The 22,819-nt window shown below is 37.4% G+C and overlaps 1 protein-coding gene across 1 annotated transcript in view; it reads left to right on the top strand.

Annotated features, from left to right (window-relative positions):
- Rps6ka3 (ribosomal protein S6 kinase, 90kDa, polypeptide 3) overlaps window positions 1-22,819 on the top strand; it is a 98,708-nt gene that overhangs the window by 52,537 nt on the left and 23,352 nt on the right. Inside the window, exons 4-11 of the mRNA XM_013026459.1 lie at window positions 3,485-3,566; window positions 6,774-6,854; window positions 7,821-7,900; window positions 8,427-8,533; window positions 12,008-12,045; window positions 12,780-12,922; window positions 13,614-13,684; window positions 20,490-20,539. Of these exons, the coding sequence (XP_012881913.1) occupies window positions 3,485-3,566; window positions 6,774-6,854; window positions 7,821-7,900; window positions 8,427-8,533; window positions 12,008-12,045; window positions 12,780-12,922; window positions 13,614-13,684; window positions 20,490-20,539 (652 nt within the window). The remainder of the gene's footprint in view (window positions 1-3,484; window positions 3,567-6,773; window positions 6,855-7,820; window positions 7,901-8,426; window positions 8,534-12,007; window positions 12,046-12,779; window positions 12,923-13,613; window positions 13,685-20,489; window positions 20,540-22,819) is intronic.

The following is a 22,819-nucleotide window of genomic DNA, read 5'->3' as shown; positions in this document are numbered from 1 at the left end:
TTTTCCCAAAATTAAGTTATTCTTACCTCAGTGTATTATGTACATGATAGTCTTAGATTTTAACCCCTTAAGCTTTTAGTGACCTCCATTTGCTTTTATGATAAGGACAAGTTCTTTTAATAGCTAAGGAGCCCCTCAGCCTGACCCCTGGTTACCTCTAAAACATGAGTCTTATGTAGTTTTTACTCTGTTTTCTGAACCCACTGGCCTTTTTTCCTCAGGCATGCCAGGCTTCTTCTCAGTAGAAAGCTTTTCCTCTTCCTTATTCTCTGCCAGAAATACCCTGTCCCACACAACCCCTTCCTCAGCTGGTTAGCTCTTTTTGTACCTGTGATCTCAAAGAAGTTTCTCTTCTGTCTTGCCTGGGTCATAATCCCCTGTTACATACACCCTTTCAACATCACATACTTCAGCTTTATAACCCTTAACATAATTGCAGTTTTCCCCTCGTAAAATTCTTTATTAGCTGTGTTCCTCCACTAGTCTCTATGTTCCATGAGTGCAAGGAGCCATGCCTGCCTCAGCATTAACCAGTAGCACAGTGCCTAGCATACAATTCTGAAAAGAATTAATGAATGAGTAATAGCCCTGACCTCATAGGGTAGTGTTGAGAAATAATGTAAGGCCAAACACATAATATCTGGCATTAAATTATGTTATCATGCAACTCAATAAACATAAATAGATGAGTTTATTTTTATGTGTTAGATTTAAGAGAGCACAATATTTAAGTTCCTAGGAATTAGCATGCTTCTCCTTTTATTTTGTAAGTAACTTAAATACCTTACTATAAATAACAAACATTAAAAATAGGGTGTCTCCCTTCTTACTCATCCTTAAAGGCCAATGTAAGCCAAGAAAACAGGGATGACCTGTCAGAGCTTAGAATAGCTTCGTGGAGGAGTTAGAAAGGTCAGAAATGCTCTGGAAAGGAAGGTCAGGTGGCAGCTGGGATTCCTGCTGTTCAAGAGTACTGTGAGCTAAAACCCAGTACTGGGTGGCTGGTCCAGATCTTATTCCCAAACCTCCACTGTGACACCAAGCAAATTGTTTAACTTCTCTAAGCCCTAATTTGGATAGCTATAAAATTGGCGTTGTTTAGTATGCCTGCCTCCCAAAGTTGTCATGGTGATGTATTACAATTGCCTGTTAAAGTATTCTGCAAGTTAAGAAGTACTGAAAAATGTTAAAAAGGTGTTTTCAAGGAACTGCTGAAGAAAGTTTGGCATCCACAAGAATTTTTCTTGTGGGAAAAGACCTGATAGGAGAATCCTAACAAAAAAAGGATTCAGATAAATCCTAATTATTGCCACTGAATTCTAGTTTATTTCTGCTCAAAAGTATTCATAGTTCGTGATTGCCTTTAACTGAACAGCAATCTACATTAGAAGCACATGAATTAAGAATACTTTTCTCTTCCTAGATTGTTTCCCATAATTTTCTGAAAGGAGCTAAAAGATGGGTCTTGTTGAAGGCAGGGAAGATATGATTATAGTAAAGCAACATATTCTGCCTTAGGGTTTCTGTGTGAGTTGTCTTGCTTTTTACTTGATTCTATTTCCTTGGCACCATTTCTTAAAACAAGAACACTCTTATCTTGCCCTAGAATCAGTTCAGTGAATCATTTTGTTAATTTGGGCTGCCAGTCCTGGTATGCTAAGTCAGATAATTGAGAACTTACTCTAAAATTAATTCTTGAATATAATTGCTTCTCTTCCCACCTGTGGCAGATCAAAAACAGGGTAGGGAAAATGAGTAGAAACCCATGTCCATTTAGAAGGTCTATTTAAATATTTGGTAAAAAAAAATACCATGAATGTTACAGTAAAAATGAATAGTATTGTATTAGCCTTGATATAGCGTGACCATGAGTTATTTTGAGTAGAGTTTATTTTGCACAAGTTCCACATTTTGTTTCAAAGCAGGCCAAAATATTTGAAAAATAAAGATATATTTAGAAATTTGAATTCAAGTTTATGTGATAATTTTATTTATTGTAAAAAGGGAGGGCTGGGAATGTGGCTTAGTGGTAGGGTGCCTGCCTAGCGTGCACAAAGCCCTGGGTTCGATTCCTCAGTACCACATAAACAGAAAAAGCCAGAACTGGCACCTTGACTCAAGTGGTAGAGCAATAGCCTTGAGCAAAAGAAGCTCAGGGACAGTGCCAGGCCCTGAGTTCAAGCCCCGTGACTGGCAAAAAAAAAAAAAAGTCAGGGAATTGTAGTCACATTAGACATTTATGACTAGGGTTCTGCAGTATAAATGTTTCAAAAGGTTCCCAACAGTGAGATTAGGTTGTAGTTTTCATTTATAGGTAAGAACAACAGGGCTGGGAAGGTGGCTTAGTGGTAGAGCGCTTGCCTTGCATGCATGAGTCCCTGGGTTCGATTCCTCAGCACCATATAAGCAAAAAGGAAAAAGCTGGAAGTGGCACTGTGGCTCAAGTGGTAGAGTGCTAGCCTTAAGCTGAAGAGCTGAGGGACAGCGCCCAGGCCCAGAGTTGAAGCCCCACGACTGGACCCCCCCACAAAAAGAAAGAAAGAAAGAACAACAGTGAATATATCAACAGAAAATTGTCAAGAGGAAGCCTGTATAATAATTTTGAGGCTGGATACCAATTGCTCACATCCATATTCCTAACTATTCAGGAGTCTGAGATCTGGAGTTTCATAATTCAAATCCAGTCTGGGCAGAGATGTCCATAAGATTCCCATCTCCAAATAAACCAACAAAAATCTAGGCTAGAGGCATAGTTTGAGTGGTAGAGTGCTAGATATGAATAAGAAAACCTAACAAGTTTCAAGACCCGGTTCAAGCCCTGGTACTGGTCAAAAGAAATACAGAATTTTTTTTTCTGTTTTTAAATCTTTATTGAAAATGTGATGAGCAGAGGAGTTACAGTTACATAGTAAGGTAATGATTACATTTGTTTTTAAACAGTAACCCCATCCTTCATTTTTCCCCCCACTTACTCCCCCCCAAGTTGTAAGGCTCATTTTGATAGGAAGCTGAGATTGATTAGTGGTAGAATACTTGCCCACCATATGTGAGGCCCTCTGTTCCATCCCCAAAATGTCAGTGGACTCAAAACAATTTTTTTTGCTAAATCAGGGCCATTACTACTTGTGTTATACTTTAAACATGTAGGATTTTTCTCTGTCTTATTGTATCACATGCTCTTTGGGAAATGGCAAATAACAAAATTAGAAAAAAATTTACTTACATTGACACCCCAAGTTATAACTACTGTATATAACTATTTCTAAGGGATACATTGAATAAATTTATCTGTAATGTATCAGAACATATATATATATAGATTTTATGTACATAGATACAGAATATAATCTTAATATATATCAGAATAGATATACATTCTAATAGATACAATATGGAAATAAGTTTTATTATGAAGGAGTCTTATTTTAACAAAGGAAGGTCATTTGTGATACTTGATAATACTTTTTCTCTTATTTAAATACAGGTTTTCTTAGTTAAAAAAATCTCAGGCTCTGATGCTAGACAGCTTTATGCCATGAAGGTATTGAAGAAGGCTACACTGAAAGGTAAGTGCTTCTGCTGTTTGGAATGTTCATGTACTCAAAACAAACTGAAAGGTCTCCGTGTAGAGCTCATGTGACTGGGAGTCACTTACTTATATTCTGAATTGATATTCCTGTTACTGCCTTTTTTTAGTGACTTTTTTTGTCCTGTGTTAGTCATATAATTAAGAACAGGAATGTCTGGACTGAGGGCATGGCTCAAGTGATAGAGTACTTGCCTACTGAGCAAGAGGCCCTGAAGTCAATGTTTAGTACTGTTAACAAAAGAGAGAGGAGAAAAAAAATAGAGAGGGAGAGAGAAAGAAGAGAAATTGCCACATTATAAAAGAAAGTTTATCTTGGGTTTAAGACAAGTAGAATTTGAGATTAAATTTTGTTTGATTAATTTCAAGCCAAGTAAACCTTGGTTTGAAAGTAAAATTGATTTCAAATTAATAGTTATTTAATATATTGGAAAACTTATTAATTTACTAGATGCAAAATAGCTTTAATTCTAAAAGATTCTTATCATCTTGGCTTTTAGTCTCCAAGTAAGTTTTTGTGATGAGCCTGGGATTTTGAAAATTCTAATACAGATTTTGGCTTTTAATATGTAAAAAGTAATTTAGAAGATACTAGACATAGTGCTACAGATGTGGCTCAAGTGGAAGAGCTTCTGCATAGCAAGCATAATGCCACCAAATACCACCCCAAAAAGATATAATACTTAATGCTGGGTGCCAGTGGCTCACTCCTGTAACCTAGTTACTCAGGAGGCTGAGATCTGAGGATCGAGGCCAGGGCAGATACTATATCTTTAATCAACCATAAAGCTGGGCTGCCTGGAGGTATAGCTCAAGTGATAGAGTACCAGCCATAGGTGAAAAGCCATGCAAGGATGTTAAAGTCCTAGTGAATTTCTGGTACCAGCACACAAACACACATGCACCCTCACTTACTTTTAATTACTAATACTACTTATTTTACCACATAATCTATATATGTTTGATGTATTGATTCCTAATGTCAATTCTTTCTCTTCAATTTGTAGTAACTTATAATGCTTTAAATGTTTAGGGAAAACTTGTAATTACAGCTGTTATTCCCAGTTACCTTTAAATGTATTACTTTATGTCTTATATTAAATGATATGTGTATATTTGTTACAAATATCAAGTAGTTGCTGTGCTCTATGACAAAACAGTTTGTAGAAGAATTGGAAATGAACTAGTGATCTCACAAGTTGTGTTTGAAATGTCCCTGAGCATACTAGAAACTGTCTTCCCTTCAACTTTACACATAAGAAACTCCAACCAATCTGACTTTTACAACTTAGCACATCTAGGAAACTTGTAAAGGAGATGTTGAACAAATTACAACTAATTGACAATACAAAAAAAACATTTTTTACAATGAAAAATAATTTAAATAGGAAACAGGAAAGCACTTGCTTCAAATAGTATATTAATTTAAAATCTTGGTTGAAGGTCTTCACCTGGCTAAATCTGGAACATTTTGAACATTTGACCAATTAACAATAATAAAGTATAACCCATTGAACTGAATAGCAATCTATGAGTTAATCCATAAGTGAATTAGTGAGGAAGATCGGAAAGCTATTCCTTCCAATAGAATTCCAACTAACAAATGTAAAAAGAATGACAGTTAGGGGTTGGTAATAAATACCATTACAACTTCTATATAAAAGACTTCAGAATAATTTAAATAGAAGATAAAATAATCTTTGAGAAAATGTTTGGTTTTGCTGAAAAAAATCAAAGAAATGCATGTTAAAATAGTGGGATATTACTTCATTTGGTGGGAATATAAATTAGAAAGCAGTTTGCAATATGTATAAAGAGCTATTATTAGCTGGGCACCAGTGGCTCATGCCTGTAATCCTAGCTACTCAGGAGGCTGAGTCTTAGGATTGCAGTTCAAAGTCAGCCCAGGCAGGAATGTTCGTGAGACTCCTATCTCCAATAAACCACCAGAAAACCAGAAGTGGCACTGTGGCTCAAGTAGTAGAATGCTCTCCTTGAGCTGAAGAGCTGAGGGACAGCGCCTAGGCCCAGAATTCAATCCCCATGACTGACAAAAAAGAGCTATTATTAATAATATTGATCAATTAATCTGAAAGCATAACCTCAGAAAATAATTCATGTGATTAAAAATTATCACTGCAACATTAGTTACAATGGTAAGAATTTTTTTAAAAACTTGCACCACTCAAAAATAAAAGAATTATAGAAAATTGTTATTTGTGTTTCAAATTACTACCATATAGACTTTGTTCATTGCTGGAAGAGAAATTGCTCTCAGGATAAAACTGCTGTTCCATCTTACACACTTTTGTTTCCACACCAATTTGCTTCCTTCCTTTTTATTACTCATGTCTTCATGACCTTACTTGTACTGATACTCCATACCTGATGTTCAGTCCCTCTTTTTCTTATCCTAAAGTCCACTAGAAAATTCTTAAAGCTTATACTCTAACCCTGACTTTCCTCTAACCTTTCTATGCAAGTAAAGCTAATCTTGCTCTTTCTGAGTTTCTACACTGTTCATTGTTTTATTCCTTAATCATATTCACAGTGCTACTTTGGATATGATAGTAATAACTACCACTTACTTGAATATTTCTTATATACCAGGCTCTAGGTAGAAATGTTATCAAGTGACCACAAACTTTTCAATGGTCCAGTAGTATTAGCCTCATTTTATAGCTCAGAGGTGATTTCAAACTACAAAAATCTTTTCTCTTTCATTTGTACCATTGTGTTCCATCTCTCTCTTCTCATTTTCCCTCCCTCAGAATAGACCTTTGGGTCTGTCTGTCCTTCATCATATCTGCTACATTTTATAGCAGTGATAGAGTTAGTAGAAGAATTAAAACCTGATCCAGTTTTTAATGTTGTAATATTTTATAGGATGCCTTGTTTTTTTTAAAAGATTACATTCACAACTTTGATTTAAAAACTTTTAGAATTTACATTAAAATCATCAATGTATTCTCTAATTTTTCCTTAGAGCACAGATTTTATAACTGTACATAATTTTCTTTTGGCTATATAATATAGTGAAAATATTTATATTAATTTGTGAATTTAAGAGTAATAAAAATCTCATTTTATACACATAAGCAAATTTTAAAGTAGACACCAAAAATAATCTGCTTTAACATTATCTTTCATGGATAATTACAATGTAATATATGTGCAATTTTTATAGTTCGAGACCGTGTTCGGACAAAAATGGAGCGTGATATCTTGGTAGAAGTTAACCATCCTTTTATTGTCAAATTGCATTATGGTAAGTTTTGAACTACTGCCTATCTCATCCCATACACTCATTCCCCCACCACCTAAGTGTATTGTCATATATGAATGTGTATAATTTGCATGCCTTTAGAAGATATATATAGTAAAGTCATGGAAATTTTATTTTATACTGTTTATTTTAAAATACAAAATTGGTTTCTGAGAGGTAGCCATGGAACGTATAATGATCATTTTGTTCTAATAACAATAATATGCTATTATATTATAGTCCATGTACATAATCCCATCTTAAACTTAAGAAAGATTTCTAATGTCAGCATCTTTAATTTTTTTTTTGTCAGTCATGGGGCTTGAACTCTGGATCTGGGCACTGTCCCTCAGCTCTTCAGCTAAAGGCTAGCGCTCTACCACTTGAGCCGCAGCACCACTTCTGGTTTTCTGGTGGTTTATTGGAGATAAGAGTCTCGCGGACTTTCCTGTCTGGCCTGGCTTTGAACCACAATCCTCAGATCTCAGCCTCCTTAGTAGCTAGGATTACAGGCGTGAGCCACCAGCACCGGGCTAGCATCTTTAAACTTTTATCAACTTTTCTATAAAGCCACATGATTTTTCTTAGTGGATAAAGTCACAGTGACTCTTTTCTCTGTGTAATTAAATTTAATCAACCTACCCATGTAGTATGGTGTGTATTTTACTTCATGGTTAAGTAAGTCTTTTTCTACTGCGAGTTTTTTCTTATTGTTCAGAGCTTATTGTTTAGAACTACTATATTCCTGAAATATTTTTACCTGTTGAAAGTCTACTGGTTTCCATAATAAGAAATGCTGCATTTGACATTCCCACGTGGAAACTAAGAGAAATCTGTTTTCTTCTAGGTAAAAATTTTATGTGATAAAATCATCAGTTTTCTGAAAATAATATTTACTTGTAAATGAATTGAACTACCTAAAATTTAAACTATAATGAATTAAATCAAAATTTTCATTTCTTCATTCAGCTTTTCAAACTGAAGGGAAACTGTATCTTATTTTGGATTTTCTCAGGGGAGGAGATTTGTTTACACGCTTATCCAAAGAGGTATATAATTAATGTCTATTTTTATCTGCTTATGCTGTTTCAACTAAAGCTTTGTTATATTTTAGTATTATGCTTATCATATTTTCGCTAGTGCACAGATTTTTACATTGAAGAACCTGAGCCAAAAAGTTCTTTGCCTTTCTTTTGAATTTATAATGAAAGCAGAATTTTCATTTGACCATTTATCTTTAGCTTAGCCATTGCTTGTTTTATAGTATTTTTCAGAAGTGATAATGCATTAGCATTAAACAATTAATAGTGGCAATTGAGCATGCATTTTAAATATCACTTTCACTTCTAAAATAACACTGTGGTGGGGTGCAACAGTGGTACAACCCTGAATATAATTATTACTTTAAATGTAAAATTAAGGCCCCCAAAGTGCATAGTTAAGATTTAATAAGTGGTTTTGTTTGACTGATAAGATTATTTTTCAGATTTCTTTGAATATTTAAACTCTCAAGTGGATACTTAAAAATGACACACACAAAAAGAAATAGAGGTAAAAAATATTATTTTATTTTAGGTGATGTTCACAGAAGAAGATGTCAAATTCTACTTGGCTGAACTTGCACTTGCTTTAGACCATCTACATAGCCTGGGAATAATTTATAGAGACTTAAAACCAGAAAAGTAAGAAATCATGCTACTAAGTTCAATACTGTATTTTTATTAAGTTGGTACTTAAAAAAGTAACTTTAAAGAACTTTCACAGCATTGCATTTAGAGTACCTACACCTAATCACTATATAAACTTTTGAAATTGCATTCTTAGATTTTTTGTAATATGATATTTTATTACCTTTAGTAGTACAAAGAAGTTTCAACTCAACAAATCAGTTTATGACTACAGTACATTTTGATCAGTGTAACTTTCCTTTGTTTTCCCTCATCTTTGAGTGTGTGTGTGTGTGTGTGTGTGTGTGTGTGTGTGTGTGCATGCGCACGCATGAGAGAACTTCCATGCACACACCAATATTGAGCCATGAACTTAGAAGCCTGTGCCCTGTCACTTAGCCTTCTTGCTCAGGGCAGGTGTTCTACCACTTGAGCCACACTTCTACTGTGGTTAATTTATGTGTATTGAAACCATACTAAAATACTTATCAAGCTGGGCACTGGTGGCTCATGCCTGTAATCCTAGCTACTCAGGAGACTGAGATCCAAGAATCACAGTTCAAAGCCAGCCAGAACAGGAAGTCTGTGAGACTCCTATCTCCAGTTAACCACCAGAAAACCAGATGTGGAGCTCTGTGGCTCAAAGTGGCAGAGTACTAGCCTTGAGCACAAAAACTCAGGGACAGCACCTAAGTCCTGAGTTCAAGCCCTAACAAAAATAAATAAGGAAACAAAAAAAAAAACACCTATCCAGAAATACAGTTATGGGCTCGTAGTACTTACTATATTTATCAGCTTATTGTACTTACTTCCTTCTTTGTGTGTGTATATGTGTACCCATCATAGGACTTGAACTCAGGTGCTGGGTGCTATCTCTAAACTCTTTGGCTCAAAGCTAGCACTCAACCAGAAGCTTCACTTCTGGCTTATTTGGTAACTAATTGGAGATCAGGGATGGTAAGGGGAAACAAAGGAGGAGGCAACAATGCTTGTTAAGAAATGTACTTATTACCTTGCTCATGTAATTGTAACCCCTCTGTATGGTATTTTCACAATAAAAAAAAACATTAATAAAAGAATCTCATGAACTTTCCTGCCTAAGCTGCCTTCAAACTCTGAGCCTTAGGTCTCAGCCTCATGAGTAACTAGGATTATAGGCATAAGCCACCAGCATGTGGCTTGCTTACTTATTTGCTTCTTTACCTACATAATTAATGGCATTATTCTCCACTGGAGTATGTTCTCATGCCAGATACCTGAGTGTCATTTTCCAATCTTCTTGGCCATGGACCAAAGAGCTCATTCACTAAATGCCATTTACTTTCTGTCAGTTACAGATCTGATCATCTCTAGCCTCTCTGCCTGAATATGAACTCTTAACTCTTGCTTGGCTTTCTTACTCACAGCTGGCACTCTACTACTTGAGCCATATCTCCAGCCTGCATTTTGGCTGATTTGTTGGAGATAGAAGCTCCTGGCTTTTTCTACCTCTGTTAACTTCATATCACCACTCCCCAGGGCACACCTCCTGAGTAACTAGGATTGTAGGCATGAGCCACCAGTAACTGGCTAACAATTTTATTTGTCTGTACTCCACAGACACTGAACAACAAAAACAAATAAGTTCAAAACCTCTAGGAGCTCACAATTTCCTGGGAAAGAGTAAAGACACAGGAGAAAGTGTACAGTAAAAGGATAGCTCAGTGAAAAACAGAGAATGTACATAAAACGGTAGTATGTTGAAAGGTGGGTATAGATTATGTCAGGAAAAAAATTAGAAAAAGATACTTGTGTTAAATACCTTAAAATTTACTGAGAGCTAGGTACCAGTGGCTCACACCTGTAATACTAGCTATTCAGGAGGCTGAGATCTTAGGATCCTGGTTCAAAGCTAGCCTGTGTATGAAAATCTGTGAGACCCTTATCTACAATTCACCACAAAAAGCCAGAAATGAAGCTGTGGCACAAGTGATAAAATGCCAGCCTTCAACACAAAAGCTCAGGAATAGCGTCCAGGCCCAGAGTTCAAGCCCTAGGACCAGCACAAAACACAATTATGAAGAGAATGACTTTAACTAAAATATATAGGCTCTTTCTATTTTGCAAGCATTGGGAGATGTAGTCAGGACATTCTGGAAAACCATTAGAGCAGCTTGGACCTGGGCACAGTAGCTCACACGTGTAGTAAAATCCTGAGAGTTAAGAATGCTGTTCAAGGCTAGCCTAGGGAGAAAGTAGTTCAAGAAACTTCATCTCAATGCTGAGAGTGGTAGCAAGTACTGTTACCCAACTATGGTGGAAGCACAGTGGCTAAACATAGTGGTGTACACCTGTCATCCCCAGGAGGCACAAAAATAGGAGGACTCCAGCCCAGGCTACCCCTATTTCAAAAATAACTCATGTTTTTGTTGTTATTGTTGGTGTTGGTAGTTGTAGTGGTCATGATTGGTTTTGTTTTGTTTTGTTTTTCTTTTAGGGAGGACACAGAAAGGGAGGGAGGGAGGAAAAACAAATAAAATCATGTAATTTTATACACCATGTATAAATGACCTGTGCAACCTGTGAACAGGGGTGAGAGGGAGAAACTGGGTGAAAGTAAAGGAGGTGTGACATTGTCCAAAATAGAAATGTACTCATTGCCTGACTTATGAAGTGGTAGCCCCTCTGTACAACACTATAATAATAAAATACAATTATATTTTAAAAATAATGCAGGGGCTGGGAAGTTGGCTCAGTGGTAGAGTGTTTGCCTCGCAGGCATGAGGCCCTGGGTTCAATTCCTCAGTAACACATAAGCAGAAAAAAGCTGGAAGTGGCGCTGTGGCTCAAGTAGTAGGGTGTTAGCCTTGAGCTGAAGAGCTGAGGGACAGCACCCAGACCAGAATTCAGCCCCCACGACCAACAAAATATAAAAGGCAGGAGTATGGCTCAAGTAATAGAGCATCTGCTTTGCAAGTGTAAGACCCTAAGTCCTATTCCCAGTACCATCAAATAAAAAGCATCTTTGAATAGACCTTGTTGGTTTCTTTTCCAAATAATTTTCAGGTACATCTGGCTCATTAATACAAGCTGATGGAATTGCCTTTGGGATCTCTTATGAATATATGTCAAAAATAATTTCCCCTATTGCCTTTGCCTTCTTATTAACAGTCTAAGGTATCAAATGATCATATTTATTCTAACTTTGCTTTCAGGAATTTCAGCTGGCTGGGTGTGGTAGTACATGCCTGTAATCCCAGCTACAAGAGAGATAAATAAATTGATTGTGGTTTTAAGGATAGCCCTAAGCAAAAACTCAATACTCTATGAAAAGTAATAACTAAAACATAAAGGGGCTTGGAGTGTGGGTCAAGTGGAAGAGAGCTTTCCAAACAATTGCAAGGCCCAGATTTCAAATCTCAATACCATTTTAAAACATAATTTTTAGTTGTAGCTTATATAAATCTCTATTTGATGATTTACATGATTTTCTGACTTTGTTTTTTTTAGCATTCTTCTTGATGAAGAAGGTCATATCAAGTTAACAGGTAAAAATCCTCATCTTATTAAATTATTCTCATAGATTAATTGTAATACATTATAAACATGTTCGGAAATAAAACAGAAATATCCTTATATAACTAATTAAACAAATAAAAATAGATTTTCTCCCACCCTATGTAAATTTCCTTTAAATTGATTATAATACAAATATTGAGTAATAAACTGTGTTTTAAAAAAAACTTATGAGCCAGGCCAGTGACTCATGCTTATTGGCTACTCAGGAAGCTGAGATCTAAGGATTGTGGTTCAAAGCCAGCCAGGCAGGAAAGTGCATGATACTCTTATCTCTAATTAATCACCAAAAAGCTGAAAGTGAACTGTGGCTCAAATGGTAGAAGCACTAGCCTCGAGTTAAAAAAAAAAAAGCTCAAGGACAGCATCTAGGTCCTGAATTCAAGCCCTAGGACTGGCACCAATAATTAATGTAAAAAGGAAAGAAATGTAAATATCACCTGATGTGGAAGAAATAGTTGTATTGTCAAAACTCACAGAATTCACAAACTTTATATACCATGATAATGACAATTTGCCTAGTGAAGGTTAAAATGTGTTTGTAACTTTAACTAAGTATCTCTATCCCATACTACTGTGAAATATGTGAAATTTATGTAATCACCTAATCTCAATAGAAAACATAATGTAAATACTATAATTGAAAGTTTAAAATTGATGTGTGCAAATTGTGGGATATTTATGAAATCAATACTTATTTTGGCAGATTTTGGCCTAAGTAAAGAGTCTATTGACCATGAAAAGAAGGCATATTCTTTTTGTGGAACTGTGGAATATATGGCTCCAGAAGTAGTTAATCGTAGAGGTCATACTCAGAGTGCTGACTGGTGGTCTTTTGGTGTGTTGATGGTAAGGTTGTTTTGTTCTGTTTAGAAGGTGGGAGTTCTTATTTTTCTTATTAAATGAAAACGAACAATGAATATTATGAAATAGAAACTAGTATTTTTTGCATTTGGTATTTTATAGTATATGTAATAAATAACCAGAAAATAATTGCCTGCACTGTAGAGGAACTGTGTAGCCCATTAATTGTTTCAGTTTTATCCTCATTTGAAAAGGAAAAAACAGGCTGGGAACGTGGCTTAGAGGTAGAGTGTTTGCCTGGCATGCATGAAGCCCTGAGTACCACATAAAAAGAAAAAGCCAGAACTGGTGCTGTGGCTCAAATGGTAGAGTGCTAGCCTTGAGCAAAAGAAGCTCAGAAACAGTGCTCAGGCTCTGAGTTCAAGCCCCAGGACTTGCAAAAAGAAAAGAAAGAAAGAAACCTCTTGTTTCTAACCAGCCAAAACCCAGAAATGAAGGTGTGGCTCAAATGGTAGAATAGCAGCATGGATCAGGAAAAAGCCAAGCAAGAGCTCAAATCCCTGAGTTCAAGCCCCAGTACTGGCACAAAAACAAATATAGAAGGAATAATAAACTTTTTATAGGTAGTACCTTCAGAAAACTTAGTTATAATTAAGGTGATGCTTATTTACCTTCTGGCCTTGAGATTTTATGCTTATTGAAACTTATTACTAACGGTTATTTTACCTTTCTGTAGTTTGAAATGCTCACTGGTACACTACCTTTCCAAGGAAAAGATCGAAAAGAAACAATGACTATGATTCTTAAGTAAGTACTACCTATTGAAGATATTTTGATGAGATTCTTTTTAAATACTTTGAAATAATACCAATGAGATTTTAGATAACTGGAAATTGTATAAGAACTAATTAAGCCAGGTGCTGATGGTTCATGGATCCTAGGAGGATTCAGGAGGCTGAGATCTGAGGATTGCAGTTCAAAGTCAGCCCAGGCAGAAAATCTCTAATTAACTACCCAAAAGACAGAAATGGTGCTGTGGCTTAAAGTGGTAGAGTACTAGCCTTAAGCAGAAAAGCTCAGGGACAGTGCCTAGACCCTGAGTTCAAGCCCTAGGACCTGCATCCCCACACACCAAAAAAAAAATAATAATAATAAAGACAAACATAAAATTGCCATTATTTAGATAGCATGTCATTAGAAAAATCTAGTTTTCATATAAATTCTGAAATAAACTTGGCAAAGTTGCAGGCTTTACAAGGTCGATACATAAAACTCTTTTTCATGTAAATCTTTCATTTATGTAGTCTAGTAACAGAAAATGAAAATTCAAAAACAGGTACTGTTTACAAAAATATTAAAATGCCAGGCACTGGTGGCTTTTGCCTGGAATCCCAGCCGAGGTCTCAGAATGACAGGTCAAAGCCAGCCTGGGTAGGAAAGTCTTTGAGACTCTTATTACCAGTTAGCCAGTGGAAAACCAGAATTGGCACTGTAGCTCAAGTGGTAGAGTGCTAGCCTTGAGTAAAAGAGCTCAGGAACAGTGTCCAGGCCTGAATTAAAGCCCCACAACTAACAAAAACTAAATAAAATGATCACATTTCGAGGGAAAATATCTAGCAAAAGCTACACAAGACCTATATGAAGAAAATAGAGAATTTTTAAACAAAAAATTTAACTTATAGGAAAATTCATATTTATATTATGACAGACCCAGTGTTACAAAGACTTGGGTTCTATAAACCAGTATTATCCAAAAGAATGTAGTGTGAACCACATATGTTTTCTAGTAAGTACACTTTAAAAAACAAAAGTTATCAGCTGGGCGCTGGTGGCTCACACCTGTAATCTTAGCTACTCAGGAGGCTGAAATCTGAGGATTACAGTTTAAAGCCAGCCTGGGCAAGAATGTCCGTGATACTCTTACCTCCAATAAACCACCAGAAATCTGGAAGCGGCACTGTGGCTCAAGTGTAGAGTGCTGAAGAGGTGAGGGACAGTGTCCAGGCCCAGAGTTCAAGCCCCACAGCTGACAAAAAGTTATTAGAAGCCAGGCGCCGGTGACTCACACCTGTAATCCTAGCTACTCAGGAGGCTGAAATCTGAGGATCGCGATTCAAAGCCAGCCTGGGCAGGAAAGTCTGTGAGACTCTTATCTCCATAAAGCACTAGAAAACCGGAAGTGGCGCTGTGGCTCAAGTGGTAGAGCACTCGCCTTGAGCTGAAGAGCTGAGGGACAGCGCCCAAGCCCAGAGTTCAAGCCCCATGACCAACCAAAAAAAAAAAAGTTATTAGAATTAATTGTAATAAGATAGAATTAAGCCAGTATCTAAAGTATTAGCATTTTAACATGTAAACTGTCTTTGAAAGAGAATGAGATGTTATTTTTTGAAATTTGAAATTTAGCATGTGTTTTTCACTTACAATTTGTACTGGCAACATTTTAAGTACACTGTGGCCATATGTGGCTAGTGACTGCTACACAGGGTTATAAACTTAGAGTTTCAATGAAAATTAAATAAAATTCCTAGTAAGTTTTATGTGGAACTTGATAAACTGATTAAACTTTTGATAATGTTTGAAGAATAACTAAAACCCTCTTGCTCAAGATAGGAAGACTTGCTTTACTTGTATGGAAAGAAGTCTTATGCAATAGAATAGAGGCCAGACAGACAGACACACACACACACACACACACACACACACACTTACTTTACTTGTAGGAAGACTTGCTTTACTTGTATGACACTTTACTTGTATGGAAAGAAGTCTTATGCAATAGAATAGAGGCCACACACACACACACACACACCTACAAAGACTTGCTTTACTTGTATGAATCTTACCATTAGGACAATGTGGCATTGAAATTAATATGGAAAGAAGTCTTATGCAATAGAATAGAGGCCAGAAACATACACACCTACACCTACATATATATAAACCCTTAATTTACTATGGGGAAATAATACAGAGCAGAAAATTATGCTGGAAAAAGCTTGTCATCTAAAGATTGAGAAGATAATATGAGATAAGGTAGACCAAAAAAAGTTTTAAAAACCCAAACGTCCCTAGGCCCTGAGCTGAAGTGCAGTACCAACACACAAACACACACACACACACACACAAATAAAGGTTAATATAACCACTTTGGAAAGCAGTTCTTGTCCTCAGACAAACATATGTATATTTTTATATATTTATCCCACTCCTAGGCATGCAGTCAATTTATATTCATCAAGGTACAACAGAAAACAAATATAAAGCCATGCATAGCAACCTTATTGAAATAGTGAAAACTGGAACACTTAGCAGTAGACAAATCATAATATATTTATATAGTTGAATACAATAGGAATTGTATTTATCTGCAAATACTCTGGGTTTTGCAGGGCACACTATAAAATCATAAAATGATTCTTGCTTTTCTTTTTTTGCAGCAGGGTCTTACTATGTAGTCCAATTTAGCTTCAACCTCACCACTATCCTCCCTTATCCTCCCAAGTGCTTGGATTATGCATATGTATCACCACACCCAGCTAAAACAGTTCTTAACTAAAGAACCATACAAAACCAGGTCCAAGCCTTTGGCCCAGGGGTATGATGTGCCATATTGTACAGTATGTACTTACTGCAACTTAGATTCCCAGAAGAATGTTATGCAAAGGAAGTTCAAACACTAAAGAATAAAGACTATATGATTCTTTCTATAAAGTTTACTAAACAAGCAAAACTAAAGTATTTTAGGGCCCATATTTAGATGGTAAAAGCCACAATCAAAAGAAGGAAAGTGGTTATGTTGAATGAAGGTTTCTGGGAATGTTATATGTCATGGTCAGATAGCTTATTCACTTGGTGGTGAATCACTGAGCTGTGTACTTCGGGTGGTTATTTTGTTTGGAGAGGGATTTTTTGGTATTTTATGTTATTCTTGCAATACAAAAGGTTAAAAGTGAGTACTACATAAATGAGGGAATGAATATTCACATCACTGAATCTTCATTTTATCTTCTTTCTACTTTCAGCTAACAGACACACTGTAATGTTGACAAAACCAAACCCTCTCTTTGACCTACCCTTCCTTCCCAGTTACTGCACATCTTCCTCCAGTATTTCAGTACAAACCCACTTTAAAGAGTAGTGTCTGGCCGGGCGCCGGTGGCTCATGCCTGTAATCCTAGCAACCCAGGAGGCTGAGATCTGAGGACCACTGTTCAAAGCCAGCCTGGGCAGGAAAGTCTGTGAGACGCTCATCTCCAATAAATCACTCAGAAAACTGGAAGTGGCACTGTGGCTCAAGTGGTAGAGCTCTCACCTTGAGTTGAAGAGCTGAGGGACAGCGCTTAGGCCCAGAGTTGAAGTCCTACGACGAAGAACAACAAAAAAAAAGTAGTGTCTGGGCTGGGAAGGTGGCTCAGTGGTAGAGCGCTTGCCTTGCATGCATGAGGCCCTGGGTTCGATTCCTCAGCACCACATAAGCAAAATGAAAAAAGTCGGAAGTGGCACTGTGGCTCAAGTGGTAGAGTGCTAGCCTTGAGCTGAAGAGCTGAGGGACAGCGCCCAGGCCCAGAGTTCAGGCCCCACGACCGGACCCTCCCCCCGCCAAAAAAAGTAGTGTCTGCTTCCCATTATTTTTTTGACTACTTTGATTCCACAGCCTATCATTTATCCCACCATTCCACTGAAACTGCTTTCACTGTGGTTGTCATTGGTCTTCTGGTTGCTAAAACTCATGGCTGGTTATCAGAAAGTTGACCACTTTTTTTTTTTTTCCTATCGTGCATCCTGAACTCTGGGCCTGGGCGCTATCCCTGAGCTCTTCAGCTCAAGGCTAGTGCTCTACTGCTTGAGCCATAGCGCCACTTTCGGCTTTTTCTGCTTATATGGTGCTGAGGAATCAAACCCAGGGCCTCATGCATGCAAGGTGAGCACTCTACCACTGAGCCACCTTACCAGCCAACCACTGTTTTTTCACACAATTCACTCAACAGGTAATTCTTGCTAAGCATACTGCAGATAACAGTATGAACAAGACAAAATTTTTAGTGATCTCACAGAGCTTATGTTTTACTAAGGGAAATGAGGAATTAATATTTAAACAAAGAAATATCAGAATTGTGAGTAATAGTGGGAGCTACAGGATAAGCCAGGGTTCTCTAATAATGTACCCTTAATGTGTGAAGGAGGGAATGGGGCAGGCAGCAGTTAAGGACAGGGGATGATAAAGGAGTGTTTGACACTGTGGGACACTCCCTCCTCCCCTTAGATTTTCCTACTTGCATCTGCTTCTCTTACCTTTAAACATTCCTCTTTTGGTATTTTTTTTATTTGATGGTTTTGCTTGTTTTGAGACAGGGTCTCACTACATAGCCTAAGCTGGCTTCCAACTAGTAATATTTTTGCATCAGCAGCCCAGATGTTGAGATTACGAGCACATGCCACCACACCTGGCTTCTTTTGGTCTCTTTTGCTTGGCCATGTATCCCTCTGCCTGTTTTTTTGTCTTTTGTTTTGTTTTTGCTGATACTTGAGTTTGAACTCAGAGCCTTGAGCTCAGCTTGCTTGTTAATGGTTATCACTATACCACCTGAGTCACCCCTTCAGCCCAGCTTTTTGCTGGTTATTTTGGAAATATAATCTCCTAGACCTTTCTGCCAGGGCTAGCTTTGAACAGCAATCCCTTGGATTTCAGCCTCCTGAACAGATAAGGTTACAAGTGTGAGCCACAATTGCTCAGCTGTTGTTTTTGTTTTATAATTATGAAAGTTTCCAAATAAAATTCTGGAAAACAGGATAGTACAGTGAACATGTATATCATCACATAGATTCAACAACCTTCAGTATTTTTCCACATTTGCTTCACCTACTCCTTTTCTTACCTGAACTGATTTTGTGTGTGTGTGTGTGTGTGTGTGTGTGTGCGTGTGCGTGCGTGTGCGTGCGTGCATGCATGTGCATGCACGTGCACGCTACTACCATGGCTTTAACTCCAGCCCTTACCTTCTTGCTTGGCTTGCTTTGTCAACTAGCTCCGTATCACTTGAGCCACAAGCTCCAGTCCAGCATTTTTACTGGTTAGTTGTAATTAGCATCTCATAGATTGATTGGCAGAAAGAGGAAGATCTAAAGGAAAACTTTCCAATCTCAACCAATAAAAGCTGGGCATGGTGGCCTATGTCCGTCATCCCAGCTATTCAACAAGTGTAAATAGGAGCATCACAGTTTCGGTTGGCCTGACATAAATTCAAGAATGTATTCTAATATAACAAAGCAGAAAGGGCTAGGGGTGTGGCTCAAGTGATAAAGTGCCTGTGTGGCAAGAACAAGACCCTGAATTCACACCCTAATACACTCAGAGAGGAAGGAAGGTGGGCAAGAGAAAATTGCAAGCTTTTAAGGTCTATAAGCAGACTTCATCTGTAAAAGTGTAATTACTTGGGTAAGACTATTGATCAAATGTGTTTGATTGAGGTTAGTCTTTTTTTTTTTCTGAGACTGAGACTCCAACTGGATATCTGATGCTTTTGCTCATTGGCTAGTGCATGCCTCTAACCCTAGGGGTGGTTTTCCTTCTTTCTTTTTTTTCTTTGAGTGAGGCTATTCTTGTTTGGCTAATTGTCAGAGACAAAAAGTTAACGATCAGTTGACATAGAAGTGTTTGCCAGCCAAGTTTTCATCAATAACCATGGTTATAAAACAATCTTTTCTTAGAACTCTGTAAACTATTATTCTCCTTGTGATATTAACTTGTTCCTCTATTTTTTTTATTTGGGGGGGGGGTCCGGTCGTGGGTCCTGAACTCTGGGCCTGGGCGCTGTCCCTCAGCTCTTCAGCTCAAGGCTAGTGCTCTACCACTTGAGCCACAGCGCCACTCCCGGCTTTTTTCTTTTTTTTTGCTTATGTGGTGCTGAGGAATCGAACCCAGGGCTTCATGCATGCAAGGCAAACGCTCTACCACTGAGCTACCTTCCCAGTCCCTATTTTGTTTCTGTTTAAGCTTTTTTGTCAAAATTATTTCATAGCTCATACTCTGTTTCTGTGTTCCATATTGCACTGAGTTAGGTGAGTTGTGATTGCCTTACTTTGAATGATTGATTTCCAATCATCCCTGTCAGGCTTTGAGTAATGGTTTAATCCACTGATAATCATTATTTGAAATAAGTGTCTTTAAAGGGATTCAAAGGATGCTTTTTCTATTTTTTCTATTACTCCTGCCTAACTTATCAGTTGGTATTTTCTGAAACAATGAACTTGCCCTCATCAAACAAGCATTGTGATTTGGCCACATCCTTTTTTCCCACTTGATGCTGGGCATTGAACGCAGCTTTTAAAAACTCACACCAGTGGTACATCTATTATATTCATTTTCTTCCCCCTCTGTTCTCACTCCCCTAACTGGTCTTAGTCTTCCCTATAGCTACTTTTATCATTTTAATTATGCTCAGATCATACTTATATCCGTTTACCAGGGACAAGACCTATATTTCCATTTACTCACCTGCATGATTTTCCTAAAACATATGGTATACGTTACTTGACATCTTTGTTTATTTACTCTTTTTCCTGTTTTTGAAGTCTGAATTACCATTACTATCCATCCTCTTTCCCATTCCAGAAATCTGGAAGTCATTTTTACTGTCTTCCTCCTTCCTCTTACATTACCAAGTATTCTAATTTTTTATCTCAGAACTTATTCCACATTCCAGCCTTTCCTCTACATTGCATTGCTCACAATGTTCAAGCAATGGGAACATCTTACCCAGATTTACCCACACTACTGGACCACATCTAGTATTTTTTTCACCCCAGATCCTTCTCTACTACCCTTGGAATTACCTTGAAAGTAAGAATTGTTATGTTAATACCATTTCAAGACCTACTTCTGTTATTTCTGTTACTAAATATAGCAGAGCTATCCCAGTTTTGTTCAATAGAACCATAATTCCACAACATGTTAATAGTCTCTGAGAAAGAGATGCAAAAATCAAATACTTAGAAAATAATGGTTTGTTGTCTAGAGTTTTTTCAGTCCTTTTATATTCAGTGTATTTTATTCTGTGTCTCCAATAGAAGGATAGCAAATATTGTACAAAGTCACTGGATTATGAAATATTCTTTATTCTTTGGCTATGTATCTAAAGGGATTTAATGTTATTCAATATCATAAATGTGGGCCAAATGAGTCAATCTAATGTAAATTCAAACTTTTGCTTGCTTTGAAGACCTTTCACAGTGACCCATGTTAAATTTAACACTACTGTTTGTGGTTTTATCTCTTTGTGTACTAGAGTTAGCTATATCCACCTTCCTCACTGACTGTGGGACCTAGCTTTAAATCTATGTCTATAACACTAAGCAGTGTGGAACACAATAATTTGGTAACAACTCATTGAGTAATAAATGGATCCATTTCTAAAATAGGAATTTCTCTGCTAGCCATTTTCTCCAGCTCTATTATTATTGTCACACTTACAGGATTATTGGTTTCCTTAATTTGTAGGTTTGGGAAAAGAATAAAATTATATACTATATCTGAAATAGACCTTAAGTTTATCCAGGCCAGTGTTTTCCAGACTAGGCCACAGAGTCTTCAGTGTTCAGACAAAATCTTTCCCATTAGATCCCGTTTCTGCAAAGGCTATTCAAGGGACTGAGAAGAGGAGAGGTAGCGTGAAGCACATTTTGTCTACATAGTTTTTCATACTGGGTTTCTTAACTTCCCTTTGAGAAGGGATTCTGACTAAGGCTACAGTTTGAGAGCCATTGGTCTAGAATCTAGTCCGTTCACTTTTGAAGAAGGGGTAACAAACAGGAAAAGTACTTAGTAACTACCTAGAATTATAGCTTAGACATTATTCTTAAACCAGTGTTCTTCATAAAATTCTGAAAAATGAAAAAGTCCATTAAAATATGGACTGACATCCTGTTATGTGTTCATCCTAGAATCTGTACATGAGTGTTCATAGCAACTCTATTCATAATTTCCAAACTAGACACAATCCAGATATTCTTAAATGAACTGTGGCATATCCATACAGGAGTTTATTTATGCACATGATAAGATGGCATACAACTAAAAGCCAGGTACCCATGGTTCAGGCCTGTAATACTAGCTACTCAGGAGGTTCAGATATGAGGATTACAGTTTAAAGCCAGCCCAAACAGGAAGTCCATGAGACGCTTATCTCCAATTAGCCACCAGAGAACCTCAAGTGGCACTGTGGCTCAAGTGGTAGAGTACTCACCTTGAGCTGAAGAGCTCAGGGACAGCATTCAAGCCCAGAGTTCAAGCCCCCACTACCGACAAACACACACACACACACTCTATGTAAGTACAAGTAAAACTGGGGCCCTCTGAATGAGATAAGTGAATTATCACAAAGTCACTATCCTAATTGTGGTAACACTAGTTCCACAAGCTGTTAGCATTGAGGCAAAAATGTCTCAGTTAGGTGTGGGTAGTTTACACCTGTAATCCTAACTACTCAAGAGTTTGAAATCTGAGGATTAGTGTCAAAACCAACCCACACAGGAAAGTTTATGAGACTCTTATCTCCAATTAACCACCAAAACTGAGATTGGATCTGTGGCTCAGGTGGTAGAGCACTAGCTTTGAGCAAAAAGCCCAAGGACAGTGCTCAGGCTCTGAGTTCAAGCCATAAGACTGGCATCAAAAAAAAAAATTAAGCTGCCAGGTGCTGTTGACTCAAGCCCATAATCCTAACTACTCAGGAGGCTGAGATCTGAGGATCAATGTTCAAAGCCAGGCCCGGCAGGAAAGTTGTGAGACTCTTCAGTAAGCACCAGAAAACTAGAAGTGGTGCTCTGGCTCAAGTGGTAGAGCACTTGCCTTGAGCTGAAGAGCTGAGGGATAACGCCCATGCCCAGAATTCAAGCCCCACGGGGCTGGGAAGGTGGCTCAGTGGTAGAGCACTTGCCTTGCAT

The sequence above is a fragment of the Dipodomys ordii genome, unplaced genomic scaffold, assembly GCF_000151885.1.
Source record: "Dipodomys ordii isolate 6190 unplaced genomic scaffold, Dord_2.0 Scaffold94, whole genome shotgun sequence".
Classification (NCBI taxonomy): Eukaryota; Metazoa; Chordata; class Mammalia; order Rodentia; family Heteromyidae; genus Dipodomys; species Dipodomys ordii.
The sequence above is the reverse complement of the archived record's forward strand: the minus strand, read 5'-3'. Positions and strand labels throughout refer to the sequence as shown.